General features: G+C 41.2%; 2 protein-coding genes across 9 annotated transcripts; one reads left to right on the top strand and one right to left on the bottom strand.

Annotated features, from left to right (window-relative positions):
* Window positions 1-12: 12 nt before the first annotated feature.
* Window positions 13-9,006, bottom strand: znf644a (zinc finger protein 644a). Of its 2 annotated transcripts, XM_011616550.2 has the most exons (6): window positions 8,688-9,005; window positions 3,944-6,350; window positions 2,945-3,535; window positions 2,078-2,203; window positions 959-1,061; window positions 13-779 (listed from the first exon to the last, which is right to left on the bottom strand). In XM_011616550.2, the coding sequence occupies exons 2-6, from the start codon at window positions 6,345-6,347 to the stop codon at window positions 593-595; spliced, it is 3,411 nt and encodes a 1,136-aa protein (XP_011614852.1). In that variant the 5' UTR covers window positions 6,348-6,350; window positions 8,688-9,005; the 3' UTR covers window positions 13-592. The 2 variants fall into 2 exon arrangements, 1 of the variants encoding a protein (XP_011614852.1); XR_003886952.1 differs by lacking the exon at window positions 13-779 and having other exon boundaries at window positions 1,199-2,203; window positions 8,688-9,006.
* Window positions 8,925-19,783, top strand: hfm1 (helicase for meiosis 1). Of its 7 annotated transcripts, XM_029830793.1 has the most exons (41): window positions 9,019-9,330; window positions 9,417-9,624; window positions 10,036-10,108; window positions 10,195-10,298; window positions 10,466-10,766; window positions 11,022-11,356; window positions 11,741-11,782; window positions 11,890-11,960; window positions 12,053-12,185; window positions 12,490-12,641; window positions 12,726-12,803; window positions 12,953-13,108; window positions 13,238-13,438; window positions 13,547-13,635; window positions 13,713-13,756; window positions 13,844-13,945; window positions 14,077-14,222; window positions 14,374-14,468; window positions 14,573-14,706; window positions 14,793-14,840; window positions 14,954-15,034; window positions 15,150-15,241; window positions 15,329-15,435; window positions 15,517-15,564; window positions 15,645-15,742; window positions 15,832-15,966; window positions 16,050-16,135; window positions 16,227-16,310; window positions 16,409-16,566; window positions 16,640-16,743; window positions 16,855-17,022; window positions 17,117-17,176; window positions 17,290-17,405; window positions 17,612-17,685; window positions 17,803-17,876; window positions 17,987-18,046; window positions 18,217-18,498; window positions 18,585-18,663; window positions 19,126-19,225; window positions 19,382-19,512; window positions 19,599-19,783. In XM_029830793.1, exons 3-41 carry the CDS (start codon window positions 10,038-10,040, stop codon window positions 19,651-19,653), a joined length of 4,494 nt encoding a protein of 1,497 aa, XP_029686653.1. In that variant the 5' UTR covers window positions 9,019-9,330; window positions 9,417-9,624; window positions 10,036-10,037; the 3' UTR covers window positions 19,654-19,783. The 7 variants fall into 7 exon arrangements, with proteins under 7 accessions (XP_029686652.1, XP_029686651.1, XP_029686650.1 ...); XM_029830792.1 differs by lacking the exons at window positions 9,019-9,330; window positions 9,417-9,624 and adding an exon at window positions 8,925-8,998 and having other exon boundaries at window positions 11,893-11,960; XM_029830791.1 differs by lacking the exons at window positions 9,019-9,330; window positions 9,417-9,624 and adding an exon at window positions 8,925-8,998 and having other exon boundaries at window positions 16,858-17,022.
* Window positions 19,784-19,814: the final 31 nt, after the last annotated feature.

The raw sequence follows: 19,814 nt of genomic DNA, 5'->3' as shown, positions 1-19,814 counted from the left end.
GCTTTTTTTTTCTTCCTCATTTTTCCTGTTTTTTTTATTATTTTGTATTAGAAACAATGCAGTTACTCATACTATAAAACACTTTCTATGCATTACATGTTTTTTTTTCTCCGTTTTGCTATTCCATTTTCGCGTTCTTGTGATCATGTAACGGGTGCTGTCAGTTTCGATCTAAAATTTATAAAGAGACAAGTAATCTATGGTCTGAAAGGGAGAGACTGGGTATATTAAAAAAATCTAGTAAAAATGATTGATATAGAGGAGGTGCTCTCAAACGTTGGACACAAACCATGATAAATCTGAGGTAAAAGTTGTCTTCATTATAAATGGATTCCACACTACTGCATCAAACAAGAAAGCAGTCTGTCCATTTGAAACTCATTTCCAACAGGAGGACCAGGAAGAAGGAAAAAAAAAAGCTAATATCCAAAATAACTGACTTTTTAAATCTGCCCAAACAGGCACAATAGACTCCAGCGCAGAGCGTTTGGCCAGTTTTACCATTAAAAAAAAAATATTAGAAAAAAGGAAAACAGCAATGTACATACACATACAGTCTAGTGATATTGTTTAAAAAAGGTCCCCATTGGCTTCACGAGGCAGCGTGTGTGGCGGTCGGAGAGCTGTCTTGTTCGGTCTTGATGGTTGTGGGCGGTGAGATGACCTCTACCATGCCGAGCCCAGTGTGCGGAACACTAGTGTTCATAATGTGTCTCTGTAAATGTTTTATCCAGTCCTCCTGGACCGACAAGGGACCCTGGAAGACGAGGTCGCAGAACCTGAGGCGAGAGGAAGAGACGACTATTACAAAGGTCTAATTTTTAAAAAATTAGACACACAAGAAAAATTCTCATCGGTAATTATTCATGTTAGCATGCTAGGACAACATTTTACTGTTAACATTCTCATTCATTTTTGCTTCCAAAGCGAATAATAGCGAACGCTCCAGAAGCGGTACCTGCAGGTGAGTCTGTACATTTCTTCTGGAGTTTGTGGTAAGGGCAGCGTCTTCTTCTTTGAGCCCGGCCTGGAGCGAGGCCTCACTGCTTTACAGTCAAATGCTGGAGGAGAAAATGTGCTTCAGTTACATTTCAGTGTCGTTGCGTTACGGGTTAAGTCCAGAAAAACACGTGAACTTGAGTTACTCTATATCCATGCGCCACTATCGGCTATAATTATTCATCCTCAACCGTTTTACTTGTGTCTTGTCTTTAGCTCCTCCTCCTGTTTCTTGAGCCCAGGTTCATTATTTGCTCCTCCATTGCTAGCATTCCACCTTTTAAGTTCTCCTGCTCCTCCATCTCTTCCTTCAGCTCTGCCGTCCTCCAATCGTTCGTTCCAGGATCGTTCCACCAGGATGGCCTCTCCCTTTTGTTCTCCACCTGCCTTTTCCATCCAGTCCTTCACCTCTTTCCTCATCCTCCACCTACAATCTCTTCAGCACCTCTTCCTTCTGTTTCACTTCCTCCTTTCCATTTCATCTGCATCCTCTTGTTTTGCTGATTTTCCTTCTTCACTTTGTCCTCCTCCGTCTGTCCAGAAGTGTTTTTACACCCAGTGTAGATTGTAGTGGATGGAGGTCACAGTTATTTGTACTAATCTTGAGCTTCAGGTTTAGGTCATGTGACTCTCTGCTAGCAAATTCACAGACTCTCGTAATACCGCCGTGATGCATTTTTGCTCATTATCACATCATCTACATGAAGCGTCCCAGCGCCAGTGTAGGGACACTTGGCTTAATGCCAGGAGAGAATTGGACAGTAGACAACAGAAGCCATCGATTCATTCAGCTTTTCCCATATCCGATTCCAGATGAAGCGATTACTTCACATTTTTCTCTTGCCTCTTATATCTGGTATATGTTGATCTGGACTTTAATTCATCAGGAAGTCCACTTGGGTGGTTCCTGTTGAATGTTGCAGGGTAGCTTGTGCCTTTTTGCTCCGAATTCATCTGTTTGCTTTAATATTGTAAAGGTATCCTGCATTCTTCAACTCTGTCGTCTTGAAATAACTAAATTATTACAAAAACTCTGTCAGTCTGAATAACCATGTGTTTGTGGAAGTGTTGGACTTACTGGTTCCCTCGAGTAAGGCAGTTCTTTTTCGTCTTGCATATGCCCGGAGGTGATTAGACAAACTGACCCCACTGTGGAAAGTTGCATTACAATGGATACACACCTTCCTGTTGAATTCACCTTTCTCTGCAAAACAGAACAAAGTTGTAGAAACAAATAACTATTAAACACCCCCAACATGAAAATATTCAACAGTGGACTCTGGTCTGGTCAGTGTTCCACGATACATAACAGGTTTAAATGATCTAGGCTGTTTATGTATATAAGATTAATCTAAAATATAATCTTTCACATTAGTTGTGTGTTTAACAAACATTACTAAACACCTCAGTATTTATTTTTAAGATTTAAACATGACAATGATTATGACAAAACTTAGATCTACGCTTCTATGCCGATGACTCCTCATTTTACACTTGCGATAAATTCTAATATCTCATTTTAACTTTCAAAACAAGGATACTATGGAAGGATATTTTCAAAGATGGTAATCTCCTTTACATGTAAAAGAGCTTCATTTAACCATAACATTTATGATCTTTCTAATGGATTACCCAAATTCAAAGGCAATGATGCTGTTGGGTAGCTTTCACTTTAAGAATGCAATATCGACGTGTATTTAAATAGTTGTCTAGCTTGTCTGGGCAGTTTTCTCTGGTAGTAAAAGTGCTTCTACAGTTTTAAAGGTCTTCCTTGTGGAACAATACTAGTCAGTAAAAAAACTGACCAAATTCACCTGCTAGTACACACATAAGCAAGTATTCCTTACAGCAATCGAACAATATCGGTTTGGCCATACTGTCAATGAAACTATAGTTCAGTCTAAATGAAGCCATAGAAGAATTAATGCAATCAAAAATCACTCACCAGATGTTGACTTTGGCAGCGAAGATGCAAGTCTGGACCCTGAACTGTACTCTGCGTTTAAAGAAACCGCTATGTTTTTTGATATCTGGGAAGATGGTTTTAGTCTAGTGTCTTCCGGGCACTTCCTTTTCTTGAGAATTCCTATCAAAGCAGTTGTGCCAGAAAGAGAATTTTTAATGTCCATCTTAGTCTCTTGTTGGTCTTTTTCAGAATCTATGTCTGCTAAAGAAAACACGGGCATCAGTGGTCTGCTTTCAGTGCAAATGCTTGGAATAGAACTACTTTTGTCATTTTCGAGGGGCAAGGATGTCAAACATTCAGCACTGGGGAACTTTGGTGAGAAGTCATAATGGAAGCGATTCCGTCTTTTCCCCAGAATATGAAGGGCCCGCTGCAGCTCTTTCTTGTCGCGCATCAACTCCCGCAGATACAGCAACGGCGATTTGTTCTTCGAGGCGTAGCCTTTACCAATCTTTTTGAGGTGGCCTCGTATGTGGTTGGACTGACCAGTCCTGTTATCAAAGGAGTCCCCGCATAATGGACAAGAGTGAATGCTCGTCATTGTCTCCGAGTCGGACTCCGCCTGCAATGCTGGGGAAAAAAAACAACATATGGTTTCAATTGGCAACATTTGACCAAGCACTAACTCTGAATATACAGACAAGGTCATCTTAAATACTGTGTCCTCTAATGTGTGAAAAAATTAAGGTTTCACCTTCATATGTCTGCCTAACACACACCTGTGCAATAATCATGCTGTCTGATCAGCACCTTGATCCGACACACCTGCGAGGTGGATGGAATATCTCGGCAAAGGATAGGTGCTTTGCTAACACGGATTTGCAAGAAATAGGCCTTTTGTGTGTGTAGAAAAAGCCTTAGATCTATTGGGTCGGTTGGATGGGGATGGTGCCATGCCACAAATACTAACTAGCTAAGTTTGTATTCATCTGTAACATCAAAATTAGGGGCAGGAATATATAATAACCGGACAACTACCTTTTTTCAACCGTCGGAAAGTTGAGATCTTCCTCCTCATTCGTGGCCTCTTGTCGTTAAAAGCCACCTGCTCTGGAGAGACGACATGGCGTGCGTTGTAGTTTATTCCTGCCCTATGCAGATGCCCCCGAACATGATTGGACAGCCCAACTCCTGACTCAAAGACTGCAGGGCAGTAGGGACAGTTCTTGCGCTCGGACTCCAGGTCTGAAACATCTTCCGGGAAGGAATCGTTCAACGGGATTTGGTACGACTCGAATGATTCTTGAAATACCTCAGATTCTATGCATTCCTCTTTGATTTCAATCTCGTTGTGTTCCTTCTCCTCCATTTTTATCTTCTCGAACAGTTTTTTGGATGCCTGAAGGGCACCCCTCATGGACATCCTTCGGCTATAGCTGTAAATGTTGTGTTTTTCTTTGTTAAAATCGCTTCCAGACAGGTTATCGCTGGCATCTGTGTCATTAAATGAGGAGCTGTCGTTTTCAAAGTCGTCCTCTTGGTTTATTTTCATGGGACTTGGCAAAGGCTTTGACAAGATGAAGCAGGAGTCTTGCTCAGAGGTGTTGCGATAAGGTGTGGACATCTTCCGCTTGGATGGTGATTTTTTCAAAATGGATTGATCCTCATTCAGTTTGGTAACACTGTTGTTCATTACGCTTGCACCATTTGGGGATATAGCTAATGTATCATCCTTCACCATCATCATACCCTGGAAATGGTCAGGGCTACGTTGGTCACTTCTGAACTCGTCGACGCTGCAATTATTTTTGTCCCGATTCTGCTCTGCAGTTTTCTTTCCATGCTTTTGTCGGGACAGGAGAGCATTGATGGATTTGTCAAGTTTCGATTCCATTAAGTGGGACTTAAAGTTTCTCTTAATCTTGCTATTTTTAAACAAGTCTGAAATTTCATGGGAATCGCTTTGTGAATTGCCTTTTCTAGAGATTTGGTTCTTGATGGAGATCTGGGACGTGAACTCTGCATCTTCTAACGGACTTTTACAAGCGAGTGTACGGTGCTCATTCGACGGTTGTGCGTTTTTCTCCTCGGCTTCGTATTCCTGAAAAGTTTGTTGATGGCGCCGAAAGAGGTGGTTCCTAAACACGTTTTTGCTAAAAGCTCTATAAGAACAAACTTTACAGGAGTACATAACTGAGTTGTTATCCTGGATCTGCTTTTTCACTGAAATAACGGTATGCTGCATAATGGTATGTCTCCGAAGATCATTCTCATTCAGAGTCCTGAAGCTACATTTGTCGCACTTGAAATTCTTCTTGTCCTTCTCGTGAGTTTTTGCATGCTGGACAAATGTATTTGGACAAGTTGTATCAAATGGACACTGAGGACAGAAAAGCCTTTTGTTCTTATCCTCCTTCTTTTTGCTGTTCTTAAATTCTTCACCCAGTCTCTCTCTCTTCTCCTGGTGGATGGACATGTGCTCGATAAGCAAAGAGCCTTGTCGAAAAGACTGCCCGCATTCTTGACAAACAAACGTCTGTGGCGAGACACTTGAAAGCTCAACATGCGACTTCATGTGACGCTTCAAATGGTGTTCCTTCTTGAAAACCAGCTTACACTTGGGGCAAGGGTAACATGAATGCTTGTTCTTTGAATGAGAATTCAAGGACAGCCGGTGACCTATACTGTTCTCCACTGCATTTCTTGCAGGTGTGTTGTAAATTATTTCTTTGATGGCCTTCACAGTTCCATTAGGATACTTGGCAACCTTCACCATTTGTGGTGACTGAGACTTTGAGAACTTTTTTAACTTTCGAACTTTGGAGTTAACTTGTCCTCCTGTATCTGCCAATTTGCCAGACGACTTGCGGCTCAGATCAGGGTAAAGGTCTTCGGAAGGATCCACCATGACGACCATGTCCATTTTCCTTTTTCTTCTCCTTTGGTTGTTTGGGGGAGGATCTGGTTCTTGAGGTTCCTCTCCAGGGGAATCATCATGGTTGTCCCAAAGAAACTGCATAAACTCTTTGTGGGGGTCCCAATGAAGTTCATTAGCACTATCAAAATTATCCAGGGAGTTCTCCGGAGAGTCTTTATCGAAACCCCAAATTCCTGTAGTGTCAATTTCCTGTACAGTCTTGAGTTGGGTGATACTCTTTGCCTCTTCCTTTTCTATTGAGATGCTGCCGAGTTCATGGGCTTGTGTAGCCTGATGCGTAGAAGGTCCATTTCCCAGGTCGACTGGAGACAGCATACCTGTGCTTGACAGAAGATCCAGACCACTGGTTTGTTCCAGGGAAGGCCTGCCGAGAGAACTGGTGCAAGAGACTGGTTCTTGCTCCATCATTAGTGGATCTGGGAAGAGCGAAAGTGCGTTGACCTCAGGGTCTGCATCTTTGTCATCTTCATCAACACCTGTCAGACATGACATTTCTGCTGCCATGACCTGAAAAGGAGAGAAAGGACTTCTTAGGTATCCAAAATAGGCCTGCATTTTTACAGTAACACCATTCAGACTTTAAAGTCTACAATATCCAAAACATCTGTTGTTTATGTCATTTACAAAGAATGGACATGTGGTTTTGCTTTTTTACATTGTTGAGATGTTGAGTTGGAGAAAAGGTCTGGCCTTGAGTTAAGTTGAAGCAAATTCGGATGTTTTTTACAATTGAAAGAAAGGGGAACCAGTTTGGAAGGTAGACTGTTGGAGCACTGCAGTGGATTCTATACTTGTCCATTAAGGTTAGCCAACTATTCAACTGTGCCAAGACTTAGCCATAAGGTGAGGAGCTGACAGCCCAAAAGAGTTGCCATAGTAGTTGGTTCAGGCATGCCTCCTAGATGTGCTTTGGGCACATCCATCAAGGTTAGACAAAGAAGACATCAATTGGGGTTACGACTCCAATTTTGCAATTGCTTGGTATAGAAATTACATACAGCCGATTTAATGTTCCTTATCAAATGTATGGTACTTACCCTCGGCTAACTTTTGTTGATTTTCCAAGTTTTCCATGAATAACCATTTGCAGTAAAATAGTAACCAAACACTAAACATAAATATTTAAGCCAAGACAAATAGTGCAACTAGTGATGCAATAGTAAAACATTATGTTCTAAAACCTCACTAGAGACAACTTGTGAGTTCCTGTGGCCCTCATCTTGTCACGTAAAACCATCTTCAATGGTAAAGTCAACATAACCACGGTCCTAAATTGACTGATATAATTAGGACTTGCACAACAATGTGACTTATACTTGCAAAATTAAATGTAGCTAACAGTTACGGCAGTTACAGTTACGACTAAACAAATTTAGCCCAACCTTGACCCAACGAACACGTCACGGACAAAATGTTTTTTTATTTTTCCGCATAGCGTAATGTCTCCTACTATGTGGTCATAGACAAGACACATTGTCGTGCCTTCCCGACCTGTGCCCTTGCTTTTGGCAACAGACGCGATCTTCTGACTTGTAGTGTGACCACTCGCCGGTACAATACGCCGAACAAATGTATGACATGTTTGACAAAGTGACCACCGTAAATGACAAAACAAAGATTGTGTAGCCTGATCCAGGCATTAGTTTAACTATATCCAACTGGGTGCCACCATTTTGGAGCCACAATCAAAGATACTACCACCTTTCTCAAATTACTGGATCTTACATCTGGGACAGACCAACATTGGATGAGTCTTTAACTGAAACAGGAAAGACAACAATACAAGCAGAGATATGGTGAGGCTTTTGATGTATAGGGCTGGAGTGGTGTACATATAGATGATGAAGCAACACCTAAAATCTAAAGGCCAGAGCAGCTAAGTTTTGATGTGTCTGAGAAAACAATTTTAAGAAAATCCTACTAAACACCACAACCACAAATAAAGTGCTGTTCAATATTGAGGGTTGCAATGTGAACCCGAAAGTTGATACTGTGGCTCCATTATCATGTAATTACTGGTGCAGAATCTGGCTACAAGTGACATCACTAGCCCAATATGGCAGCACCCATTTCCTATGTATTTTGCCCTAATTTTTGAAAAATAAAATAAAATGAAAGAAATATAAGAAGCAGCTAAGCAATCCTGACCTTTAACTTACTGAATGGGAAAATAAGAGACTGTATATCACATTACAGTAAAAAAAAAAAAAAAAAAAAAAAGCACAATAGCTACAATTTTCCACATAACTTATAATCAAATACTTCCAACTGACTGAATTCCTATATTTTCTTGACTAAATTAGCACAAAGTATCAACTACTCATATCACATATATTGACCCTTTGCCATGTATATTAATTAGAGCCATTTATAATGCTACAAGGTCGCCAGAGTGAGAGGTCTTGAATTTGAAGGGCAATAAAAGTGTCATACTAAGTGAATGCTCTTGTGATTTCTCAAGTCTACACAGGGGCACTAAAACTGCAGAGAGATAGACCTAAAAATGCCTTTTGATGAGCAGCTATGCATATTGTGGAGCTAAAACTTTCAGCTTGGCAGTTCAGTTTTATGCTAAACCACAAAACTTAGGACAGCTTTCCAAAGGTATATTAATGCAGAGCAGATTAGATAGCTTATAATATATTCCGTAAGGCTATCGTTACCATTTCTTGGCGTTTATATCACGCTGTGTTGTTGGATGCTGCTTGCAGAAGCTGCAGACCACTCCATTAAGGCTGTTCCACAGCAAAACCTATTCCTATAGCTAAAGTATTGCTAATGGCAATCGTTCCTCGCTACTCAAGCTATAGATCGGTAAAATAACGAACAACAAACGAGCCTTACCTCTGAGCGGTGTGGATGCGGACTGGGCAGAATTCATACGCTGCATTGAATAATTTCTTACTTTCGCCTTCCATCTATTTCACAGTCGCCATTTTCCGTGGTGGTCTGGTGTGGGACAAATCATTTCTTTTGTAAGGGTAACCATACACATTTGCGGTTGTACAGTCACAAAAACGCTGGAATCCTCCAAAATTATTTTTAATCGTGTAGCCATTTATCAAAGAGAATTTAGTTTCACACTTAACTAAGTAATCTGCCTCGTATAATTCTGAGCGAAACGCCAAAAGACGGCGCCATGTTCCCCCCAAAAGGTTAGTAATGGTTCAGTCCAGATAGGAAGCATAAAAGACCTGAGTTAATGACCATCTCCTTTGGGTTGCAGATTTTTATTATTATTTTAGGTTGACGGCGGTAAATCAGTGTATAAGACAAAATATAAATCGAGAGTGAAAGTCCTGTTTGTTTGCTTTTTAAGAACGAGTTTGGTCCTATCGCTGTGAAGTTGCCATTGGTACACAGACAATAATTGTAACCAACAGAGGATAGATGTTACCATTATCCCCCGTGGTTATCTTCTCACAGCACCGGCCTTTGTTGCTCTGAATCGGTGATTAGCCGATGCAGTCCCTCGCTGTCTTATAAGGTTAATGGAGAAAATGCGTTAAAAACACATTGTAAAAGAATAACTGTCAAAATGACCCGTCATGGTTAAATATGTCATATTTACAGTGAACGACACTGGAGGTGTATACTGCGTAAACCGTCCATAAGACGTCTGAATGACCTGACGTATTAATGATCAATATGTTAATGCGTAGTTCTGTCACCGGACCGGGAAAGAAGGGATAAATTGCAAAGTTAAAACCATATTAGCTGACCTTTGGCTTTGCTAAACCACATTTTCTAATCAGCATTTTCTACATATGTTTGTTTACTGGTGGGTATTAATGACAAAAATGCACAGTCACAAATATTCTGGTGGGCCGCTAAGCTAATTGCTTAAACTATCTTGGTCTAATAACTAAATGTTTGCTAGCTAGCTAGTTAGCTAACTCCATATACTGTGTTGTTTTTTTTAAATGGGAAACTATTTTGTGCTATTTATTATATATATATATATATATATAATTTTGCTATTCTGTGATTTTCCTACCCAGGTATTTTTTTCTAATTTTAAATGCTAGTCAAAGGTTATATGTTATCATCACATCTTTAAATGCTTGAAGACAGAAAAAATACAATTATTTAATGTAAAATATATTTTTAATTATACAGCAATTCATAGCTAATAATACATCCCCTGTTAAAAAAAACAGTATTTAAATTTAAATGTCCTTATATCCTTCAGAGATGTTGGACTCTGAAGACTCAATCTTGCCCCTGGACAATTTGTTTTTTGAGAAACCTATTGTCCACAAAGTGTGAGTACCAAAAGACATCATTTGTTGTGGATTGTTATTGCGATTCACCGAATATATGTTGCTTTCCTTTGCTTTGTTTCTAACAGAAAGCCTCTGCAACAGGAGACATGTCAGTGGATGCTGGAGATGCCCCCATCACTTTCTCTTATTCCAGCCACTCCAGAGCCAGAGTCTCTGTCCACCTTATACAGTATGTTGACCTCTGGATAAGGATAAATTGCTCAGTTGACCTTTTGAAACTCTTCTAAATGTAACTGTGTAACTCACTGAAATCATAGCTAAAACAGGTTTGAAATTAACCTATGCAACATCCTTGCCCCTGTGGAACCAATAATCAGCTGTACACTGTTTTTTAAGATTTCTTTCAGAAACCCAAGATGCTCCCCCCAGCTTTCCAGGAGTACGATGGCCTTGATGTCTTGCCATCAAAAATCAACAGTATTTACAACAATAACATGAAAGAGGCGGATTTTCGGGAAGCCGGCAAAAGCACCACCAGATGTGAGGGCCTTTGGGTAGGTGAGGTGTTCAGGAATTATTCACAGGGTGCTTGTCAGAGTGGGAGAAAAGAAGATGAAAACCCACAGGACCTCAGTCATACAGCTATCAGCCTGGATTTGTCTCCAGACCAGAGCACAATCCCTGCTTTCCGGAGAAGGCAAGTGTCAGGGTTCACATTGGCTTTGAATTATTGAGGGTGTCCATGTTTGCAGGCATGACAGTGGAACTTAAAGGCAGGGTGGATGCATAACATAACTTTGAAAGGGGATCAATGACAAAAAGGCATATATCAATTTTTTAAAAGAGGCTTTTTGATCTTGTAATATTTTATTGGAAAAGGTGCTAAAACATCCCCCTTTGAGTCTGCTTTCATACATTTATCATTCTTTTGTCTATTTTCTCTTGAAAACAGTTTATTCAAGGTTCAGGTGTCAAACAGTGAGGGTGACTCTTCAAATGCAGATGGCCACACTGGTAGCTGTAGCCACACAGCATCCAGACCTCAAACTTTTCGCAGTCAGGTTACCATGGTGACGGTGCCTCCTCCTCCTCAGCTGCCACAGGCGACAGTTAGCCTGGCAGTTTCTCCTCCCTCCCCCCGACACCACTTCTCACCCCTCCCTCCAACGGGTTCATCTGCAGCAAGCAGTCGACCCCTGCAGCAGGCAGCCCTCGCAAAGACGCAGGACAAGGGCACAAAGAGAGCCTTCGTTCCACCCATGACGCCTCAGCCGCTCCGCATAAAAGGTGCTGACTATGAGGGCACAGACAGATGCTGTGCGGCGTCTGACTGCTTTACCAAACAATGCGCAGGTTGAATAGCCCCTGTAAAGTGTTGCAGTTAATCAGCCTGCCCATGTTTCGTCATGGCAGCAGATGCCAGGATGTGTTTGGGTGTGATGAGGTGAGCGGAGGTGAGCTCCCCCTATTGACTGCTTCATTGTAATGAAGTAAGTTTGTCACTAGGGGGAGAAAAGTGAACCATAGGATGCAGACTATATCATTAGGAACCTAAAAACACACATTGTTTACTCATATTCCTAATGTTATTATTATTAATATTAAGCTGTTATGATGTAACAGTCATATCATTGCTGCATCTTTATTTTGATACAGTTTTGCAATTTTTAGATCGGTCTGATTCTGGAATTTTACGACCAGTGTCTGAAATCCGTATCCTTTTTTCTCTTCAGTCCGTTCATTTCAGTATTAACAATGCTGTTTTTAGCGATAGTGTTTCATTAAAGAGGGAAATTGAGTTCCTGAAATATGCTACGCAGCAGCAAAGTTTCGATCAGTCTTCAGTGAATTCCCCTTCTTCAACTACGTCCAGTCCAAAGCATTGGATGATGTAAGCAAGCCCGATAGCGTTTCTCAACAGACTAAATTGGACTGGCATTTTATAACATTTTGTTGTTACTTGTATTTATCTTTCACTGACAGGTTCTTTACACAGGCAAGAACTTTGTGGCATGTGCTCCAACTGGTTCTGGTAAAACAGTGCTGTTTGAGCTGGCTATTATACGTCTGTTAATGCAGAACTCAGAACCTTGGAATGAAGTCAAAGCTGTCTACAGTGAGTATAAAAATGACTACATAGTGAGGAAATAAGCGGATAATCGGGTGGTGAAAATAGTCATGGTAACGACCTGGAGAAGAAAAAAAAAGAATTCCAAAAATATATTCAGCCGAAAGTCACATCTTACGTATTTTTATCCAATCAAGCATAGGTAAATTAGGTTTTGGCAGGAAGATGTTATATAACCAATTAAATGACTACATCATTCCAGTCATTCTGTAGAAATATGATGCTTCCAGGTAAATTGTTTGATTGATTCCACTCAGGCAGTAGGATAGAAGTGTCTGTTTGTCCTTCTCAGTGGCCCCTATCAAAGCTCTCTGCAGTCAGTGCTTCGAGAACTGGAATAAAAAGTTTGGCCCATTGGGGCTGACCTGTAAGGAGTTGACAGGTGACACGGAAATTGATGACTTCTTTGAGATTCAGGACTCCCACATCATCCTGACAACACCCGTGTGTACTGCATTATATTCAGATTGTACAAGGCTACAAGGAGAAGATGATGATTAAATGTTACTTATGATTGAATCTTTCTAGGAAAAGTGGGACAGCATGACACGAAAATGGAAAGACCACTGTCTGCTGCAACAAGTCAGGCTCTTTCTTATTGATGAGGTGATTGTGTTTGTCAGCTCTTCTATTCACAGGCTAATGTCTTAATGTTGGACAATCACATAATCTGCCAGGATGATGTGCAGTCATGCTAATAGAGGATTACAGTAATAGAGTATTAAACGGATAACAGTATCAAACTGTTCTTACAGGTGCATGTGATCAAGGATGCAACCCGTGGTGCCACTCTGGAAGTGGTGGTAAGCAGAATGAAGGCTGTAAATGCCTACAGAGCTGCACAAAACCAGGGCACAAGTGGCACTATGAGGATTGTGGCTGTATCAGCCACCATACCAAACATCTCTGATGTAAGTTGCTTAGAATCCAAAAGAGTGATGTAGTAAAATAAGATGTTTTTGCATTGGTGTGTTTGCACTGCACCGAATCTCTGGTGGGCATCATTGAGTCCGGACCCTTGTTCATCTGCATGTTGTTAGATAGCAGACTGGTTATCTCATGAGAGTTTACCAGCCACATACTTGGACATGGATGAGAGCCACCGTCCAGTAATGCTCAGGAAGGTGGTGCTGGGGTTCCCCTGCCCTCAAAACCAAACAGAATTCAAGTTTGACCTCTCTCTCAACTACAAGATGGCTAACATTATACAGACATATTCCGACCAAAAGCCAGCCCTGGTGGTGAGATTTATGTTTGCGTTCTTCTTTGATGAGCCGTCAGTATTAGGTTATTTAAAACTATGTAGTCATTATATTCTTGTGTGCTTCACTAAGTGCATTGTTTTGCAGTTTTGCTCTACAAGGAAAGGAGCCCAGCAGGCAGCTACAGTTCTAGCCAAGGATGCCAGGTTCATCATGAGCATTGAGCACAATCAGCGGTATGTTTGCAAGTACTTTAATTCTTGTTAAATCAGTTTTGTCGAAAGCTTCACATTGTGGTTGCAACTCTGTTTAGGTTGATGAAATATGCAAACTCAATTCTGGATTCCAAACTTAGAGGTGAGATGGAGAATTTAAACTGTTTGTTTGCAGGTCTTTAAGCAGATATGTATTCAGGTGTAAATAAACCCCATTTTTACGGTACAGAACTGGTGATGTTGGGTGTTGGGTACCATCATGCTGGGGTTGACTTGTCTGACAGAAAGCTGATAGAAATGGCCTTCACACAGGCAGACCTGCCTGTCCTCTGTGAGTCTTTATGCATCACAGTTGTAAATGTAATAGTCCCACGTTTGCACCTTACTGAATGTACACAACATCAGGGCAGTGCAAATACAGTGAATGTGTACATGTGGTGTTGTTTGTGATGCTGTACGTAGTCACCACCAGGACTCTGGCCATGGGAGTGAACCTGCCTGCTCATCTGGTGGTGATCAAGTCCACCATGCAGTATGTAGCCGGGTCCTGTGAGGAGTACAGTGATGCTGATATGCTGCAGATGATAGGGCGCGCCGGACGACCACAAGTAATGACAGAATAATGAAAAGGCTGTTTTAATATTCCGACCACAGCACTGGGGGAAGTAGGGGGTTGAGGAGTGATTAATTAGGTTTTATTTATCTCTATGGAATCAGATTAACTCTTCACACACCACTCAGCCTTGTCTTTTCTCCTAGTTTGACACCACAGCGACTGCAGTGATCATGACAAAGATCCAAAGCAAGGACAAGTACATGAACCTTATGAACGGAGTGGAGATCATCGAGAGCAGGTAATGCATTCATCCAGGCCCCTTGTTTTGTTTTAAATGTATTTCTGTGACTCTTGCTCTTTTTTATCAGGAAGATGAGGTAACAGTCTTTTTCTCTCTCCCAGCTTACACAGTCACCTGGTGGAGCATCTGAATGCTGAGATTGTTCTCCAGACAATCAGTGACGTCAACATGGCGCTGGACTGGATACGCTCCACATTCCTTTACATCAGAGCCCTCAAGAACCCCTCACACTATGGTTAGAGCTCAGAACAGAGACGTATTAGAGCAAATGTTCCCATTATTAGTATTAGACTATAATCTGTGAGTCCACTCTGATTTCAGGTTTCCCCCCCAGCTTAGACAGATGTGGAATTGAAGCAAAATTGCAAGGTGGGTCATGTTTAAATAGCCATGACTCTTGTAGTCAGGCACTCTGTGGATAAGACAACAACTGTACTGAAACCAGTTTTTCTAATCCGTGTTCTGCCTCCTTTCCTTCGCAGAACTTTGTCTGAGGAACCTAAACTCTCTGTCCTCCATTGGGCTGATTGACATGGATGAAGACATCAACATCAAACCTACTGGTAGAACACCTTACCTTAAATGGTTGTTGATATTATTGACAGCTTTCTTTTTTTATTAACTCAGTGTCACCTCATAGAACGAAGGCGTTAAGACGTTTGTTGCTGATATTTGCAGAGACAGGCAAGTTGATGGCAAGATACTGTATCGCCTTTGACACCATGAACCTTTTCAGCAAAGTGGCTGGAACTGAGAACCTGTCTGACCTGGTCAGTTTCCTGGAAAGGAAATTCTAATTAATTGGCTGTTGTATGTTGTATAAGACAATAAATAAATAAAAATGACTGCTTGTATAGATCGAGTTGCTGTCCCGGAGCAAAGAGTTCAGCAACATTCAGTTGAGAGTGAATGAGAAGAGGGCTTTAAACACGCTGAACAGGGACAAGAACAGACTCACCATCAGGTCAGATATTACATCATAAACTGGTTCATAATGTAGTGGAATGTACTTTTTTCTGAAAGTGGTCATTGTGTATTTTCCCAGGTTTCCCTTTCAGGGAAAAATCAAAACTACAGAGATGAAAGTAAATTGGTATGTATATTCTTATGCATTCATCATGGTTTTATTCCCCTTTCATTGCATTCACAGTAGTGCTTTCAATGCTTTTTTAGTCTGATTCAGGCTCAGCTGGGCTCCCTCTCCATTCAAGAGTTCGGACTCTCCCAGGACACAGCACGGATCTTCAGAACTGGGACGCGCATCAGCAGATGTGCGTTGGGTAAAACTGGGGGAAGAAATAAACAAAGCCCTCCCTGATGAAATTTCTGTATAATTATGATTTAATTTTGATACTGTCAGGCCTGTCGGAGTTCCTGAGTCATGGGCCCAAAACTGGTTTTTCAGCTTTACTCAACTCTTTGATCCTGGCTAAATGCTTCAGAGCTAAACTCTGGGAAAATTCACCTTATGTCTCCAAACAACTTGAAAAGATAGGTAATTAATGGAGCATCATCAAATCAAAGCTATTTTAGACATAATTGTACTGTAAACATGAGGATAAATTATGTGTGTCTCAGGTCAGACCTTATCCACTGCCATGGTTAATGCTGGTCTGACCACCTTCAGCAAAATAGAGCAAACCAACCCCAGAGAGCTGGAGCTGGTCAGTAATAGCAAAGGAAAGCTATTAATTTGTACCATTTGATTTCAATATCTGTCTGCACGTGATTTAGTTCATTTTCTTTTTTCATCAGATTGTCAACAGACACCCACCTTTTGGCAACCAAATCAGAGATTCTGTCGTTCATCTCCCAAAGTACGAAGTTATTTTAGAGCAGGTAAAAAAGTCTTTGTCAAATTTAGGTGTTCCTGGTAGATCCTCTGAAGGTTTCACCTGAACATCTGGTGTGATATTTGTTGCATCTATCTTCCGAAGCTTCCGAGGTATAGCTGCGCTGCGGCAGAGATGGTAGTAAAGGTCAACCTAAAAAACCAAGCAGAGCTGCTGACCAAGAAAACAGCTCCAGACTACCATTATGTCTCTCTCATCATCGGAAACTCTGACAATGTCGTGGTCTTTCAACAAAAACTCACGTGAGGGGAGAAACAGATGAAAGGATACCAGTTAAGTATGCAAAAACCTGACAGATAACATTGGTTTCAACAGGAGCTCAATGCTGTTAAAATCAGGGAGTTGGTCAAAAAAAATCGAGGTGGCAAAAGCTTCCAAAGGAGAGGAGATTAGTGTGAATCTCATCAGCTCAGAATATGGTAAAGCTAGGAACTACTTCAGCACTTACCAAATGCTCTTGTATGTCTTCTTAATAAAACACAAGACATGAAGTATGTTTTGGAGAATTTTAGGCTTCACTTCTTTTGTAGTAGGCCTGGACATCCAGCAGAAGATAAACGTGCACTACTCAGGAGCCAGGAGCTTTAGAACTCAGAGTCCATACTACGTATCAGATGATGGTAGTGGACTAAGGCCTCAAATGTCTGACCATCAGGTTAAAACTCAAGGGACAGTTTCCACTGCTGCTGCTGACCAGGGTACCACAATATCGCTGACATCGGACGAGGCTGAAAAATGACACACTCTATATGAATGTAGTAATTATGTAAGGATGATTTCACTTTCCGTTAGGTAACACCAGAAAGTGCAACCATTTCTGTAGGAATAAAGACCTCTGCGGCCACGACTGTTGTGAGTTCAATCAGTGTTTCTGAAGTTTTACCACCTTTTTAAGGCTGTATAATACAAACCTCCCCATGTTTGAGTCGATTAATCAGCCTCCATATGCGTCCCCTCCCCATAAGGTAAAGTAGGTGTAAGTGTGGCGCGTAAGAGGGCAGCACACCATTTCTCCTCCTATTTGGAAGACCTGAGGAGCAGGTGTGACACACTCCCAGAGACACCGGTCAAACGACTGAAGGTAAAAGAACGAACACGTGCCTCCATAATGTTTTGAAAAAGGCTGCTCCTAAAAAATAATCAAATCCATTAAAAACAGATGAAGCACCTTAGCTATATGTGAGCTAAATAGAACAAAAACTGCAGTTAATATTTCAGGGGGGAACAAACAAGGAAAAGAAATCATGATAGAAGATATATCGGGGGCTGTCTTCTCTTATATTTTAGATGAAACAATCTGCTCCTGTCAACTGTGGAGAGTTTGCTTACAGGCCCAAAGAGAGATTACCTGCTGCATCAAGGTAATTAGAGATTTATTCACAGTCTCACATGATGTTCATGCAAATTAAAACTTTCCTGCCTTGCTGTGTTGTGACAACACGCTGCAGAACGATATTAATACTCTGCTGTTTATCAAGGTATTCAAAGTGTTACTACAAAACCTCAGTGACACCACACGTTGAGGTGGACCTGACAGGAGAACACGATGATGGTAAAATAAAAAAAACTGGTGGGAAAATAATTTAAAAAAAATATTAACATTAAAGCTGTCAGTTCCCTGGATTGAACAGCTCCTCAAACTCTGTCCTTTCTCTTTTTGAGATTATGATGACCTTCTGGAGGATGTCCAAACATCTGTTGCTTCACATACACGCCATCCAAGTATTTATCACCACACTGGTGTTTTGGAATAGTTTTACTTTACTAAAATGTCCTGCTGGATTTTATTCTGGATTTTCTCATGACTTGCTTGTAAAACCAGCAGCAATTTTGATCTGAAATTCTTTGCATTTGCGTGTCCTTTTTTTCAAATCTGTGTTTTTGTTCTTTAGTGGGGATGAATCCAGGATTCAGTGATGGTGGAAGTCAAACCCATCAACCTGATATTAGCCAGACGGGTGCAAATGGTTTCCCTCGTTCAGAGATGTCTACCTTTGTTTCAAACACTCACTGTGGAGCAGTTTCATCCACGCCAATACCGACTGTGTGCTTCGACCTTGGAAATGAGTGGGACGACTTTGAGGATGAGAACTTGCTCCGTGCCAGCGAAGAATCGCTGACCTTATGTCCAGCTAATGCTAAACGCCAGCATTCTCAAGAGGAGAAAATACCCGGTAGAGGAACCCAAATTGATTCTCTTGATTCTCAGCCAGGACATATTCTTTTCATCTCTTTATGTTTTCTCATACGCATACTGTAGGTGTCACCACCGCAGCACCAGTATTCCTCAATCACTCACGAGTCAAAACCTGTGGAACCACCACCAGTAGACCACTGGGGTAAGGCAAATCATTTATGCCCCGTTTCCCCCTCTAACACTAAAGCTCTAAGCCACAATTCCACTGCTCTCACTTGCTTCACGTTATGGCAGCTGCTGGGGTTGAACGTTGGCTTTCTACAAAATCTTTATGTTTCCACCAGCAGCGCTGTGGTGCATTTCATCCGCAGGCTATGCTAGGCACTCCACTGTGCGTCTGTTTTTGACAGAAGCCACATCAAGCTGTGCTGAGTTCACCAAAAGCAGGAAATCGTACGCTGACTAGCAACCAAACAAATGCAGACATATGGCAGCTGAAAAACCTGTAAAGCTGCATCTGTGACAAACCCAAACCACAGCTGCACCTGGTGCAAATGTTGTTTTTTTTAACAAAAGAAAACACAAATAAGAAACAAATGTCTTTTTTATCCACTTCATACTGTGTCGGTAGGATGAAATGGTTTGTGTTGTTTTTGTTTTTCAGGTTAATTTCACCAAATTTGTACAAGACCATTAGAAACCCAGAACCTTCACCAGCCCCAGTGACACCACAGAGCAGCCTCACACTGGACTGGAGCAGACAGGTGTGTTTGTGCGTGCACCTCTGTCAGCAGTCCTTTAATTGCTACATGGTGACCACTGTTGTCTTCATCCCAATTAGAAATTGTTTTTTAAGATGTATAAATTCTGAATTATTTTACCTTGTCTTATCGTGTTTCATCACCATATATACCACGTAGAGACCCAGAATCTTCAGTGAGGAGCTTATAGGAAAGACTCCAGAAAATTTCCATGGGCTGACCCACACAGGTTGCCTCACTCAAAAGCTTGATCTGTTCTCAGCTATGAGTGATCCAGTTAACAACAGAAGGTAGATTAAATTCTCATAAATGAAGATTTTGAATTGATTTATTCCCACTGATCAGCTTTTGTCTCTTTTTCACTTTCTGTATTTAGTGCCTGCAGCAAGGAAGAGGAAACTTTCCTGGGAATATTTGATGGGATATTCTAGAGGCCTCATCAACTGCTGGCAGTTTCTTAGAATAAACTGTTATTTTCATGCATTAGTTCTTTGATTTTGCTGTAAAAAAAAAAAAAAGCTATATGTTCTGTTTTATTCATGCATTCTCTTTTCAAGTCTAGAAATTGTTAACAGCTGATCCAACATGTGGG

Source organism: Takifugu rubripes, chromosome 22 (assembly GCF_901000725.2).
Source record: "Takifugu rubripes chromosome 22, fTakRub1.2, whole genome shotgun sequence".
Taxonomy (NCBI): domain Eukaryota; kingdom Metazoa; phylum Chordata; class Actinopteri; order Tetraodontiformes; family Tetraodontidae; genus Takifugu; species Takifugu rubripes.
The sequence above is the reverse complement of the archived record's forward strand: the minus strand, read 5'-3'. Positions and strand labels throughout refer to the sequence as shown.

Coding starts and splice junctions, on each gene's coding strand:
- znf644a (XM_011616550.2), bottom strand. CDS start 6,347: ATGGCAGCAGAAATGTCATGTCTGACAGGTGTTGATGAAGATGACAAA. Junction 3,536..3,943: donor TTTCCGACGGTTGAAAAAAG/GTAGTTGTCCGG, acceptor TTTTTTCCCCAG/CATTGCAGGCGGAGTCCGAC. Junction 780..958: donor ATGTACAGACTCACCTGCAG/GTACCGCTTCTG, acceptor CTCTCGCCTCAG/GTTCTGCGACCTCGTCTTCC.
- hfm1 (XM_029830790.1), top strand. Junction 10,109..10,194: donor AAACCTATTGTCCACAAAGT/GTGAGTACCAAA, acceptor TGTTTCTAACAG/AAAGCCTCTGCAACAGGAGA. Junction 13,636..13,712: donor AGCATTGAGCACAATCAGCG/GTATGTTTGCAA, acceptor AACTCTGTTTAG/GTTGATGAAATATGCAAACT.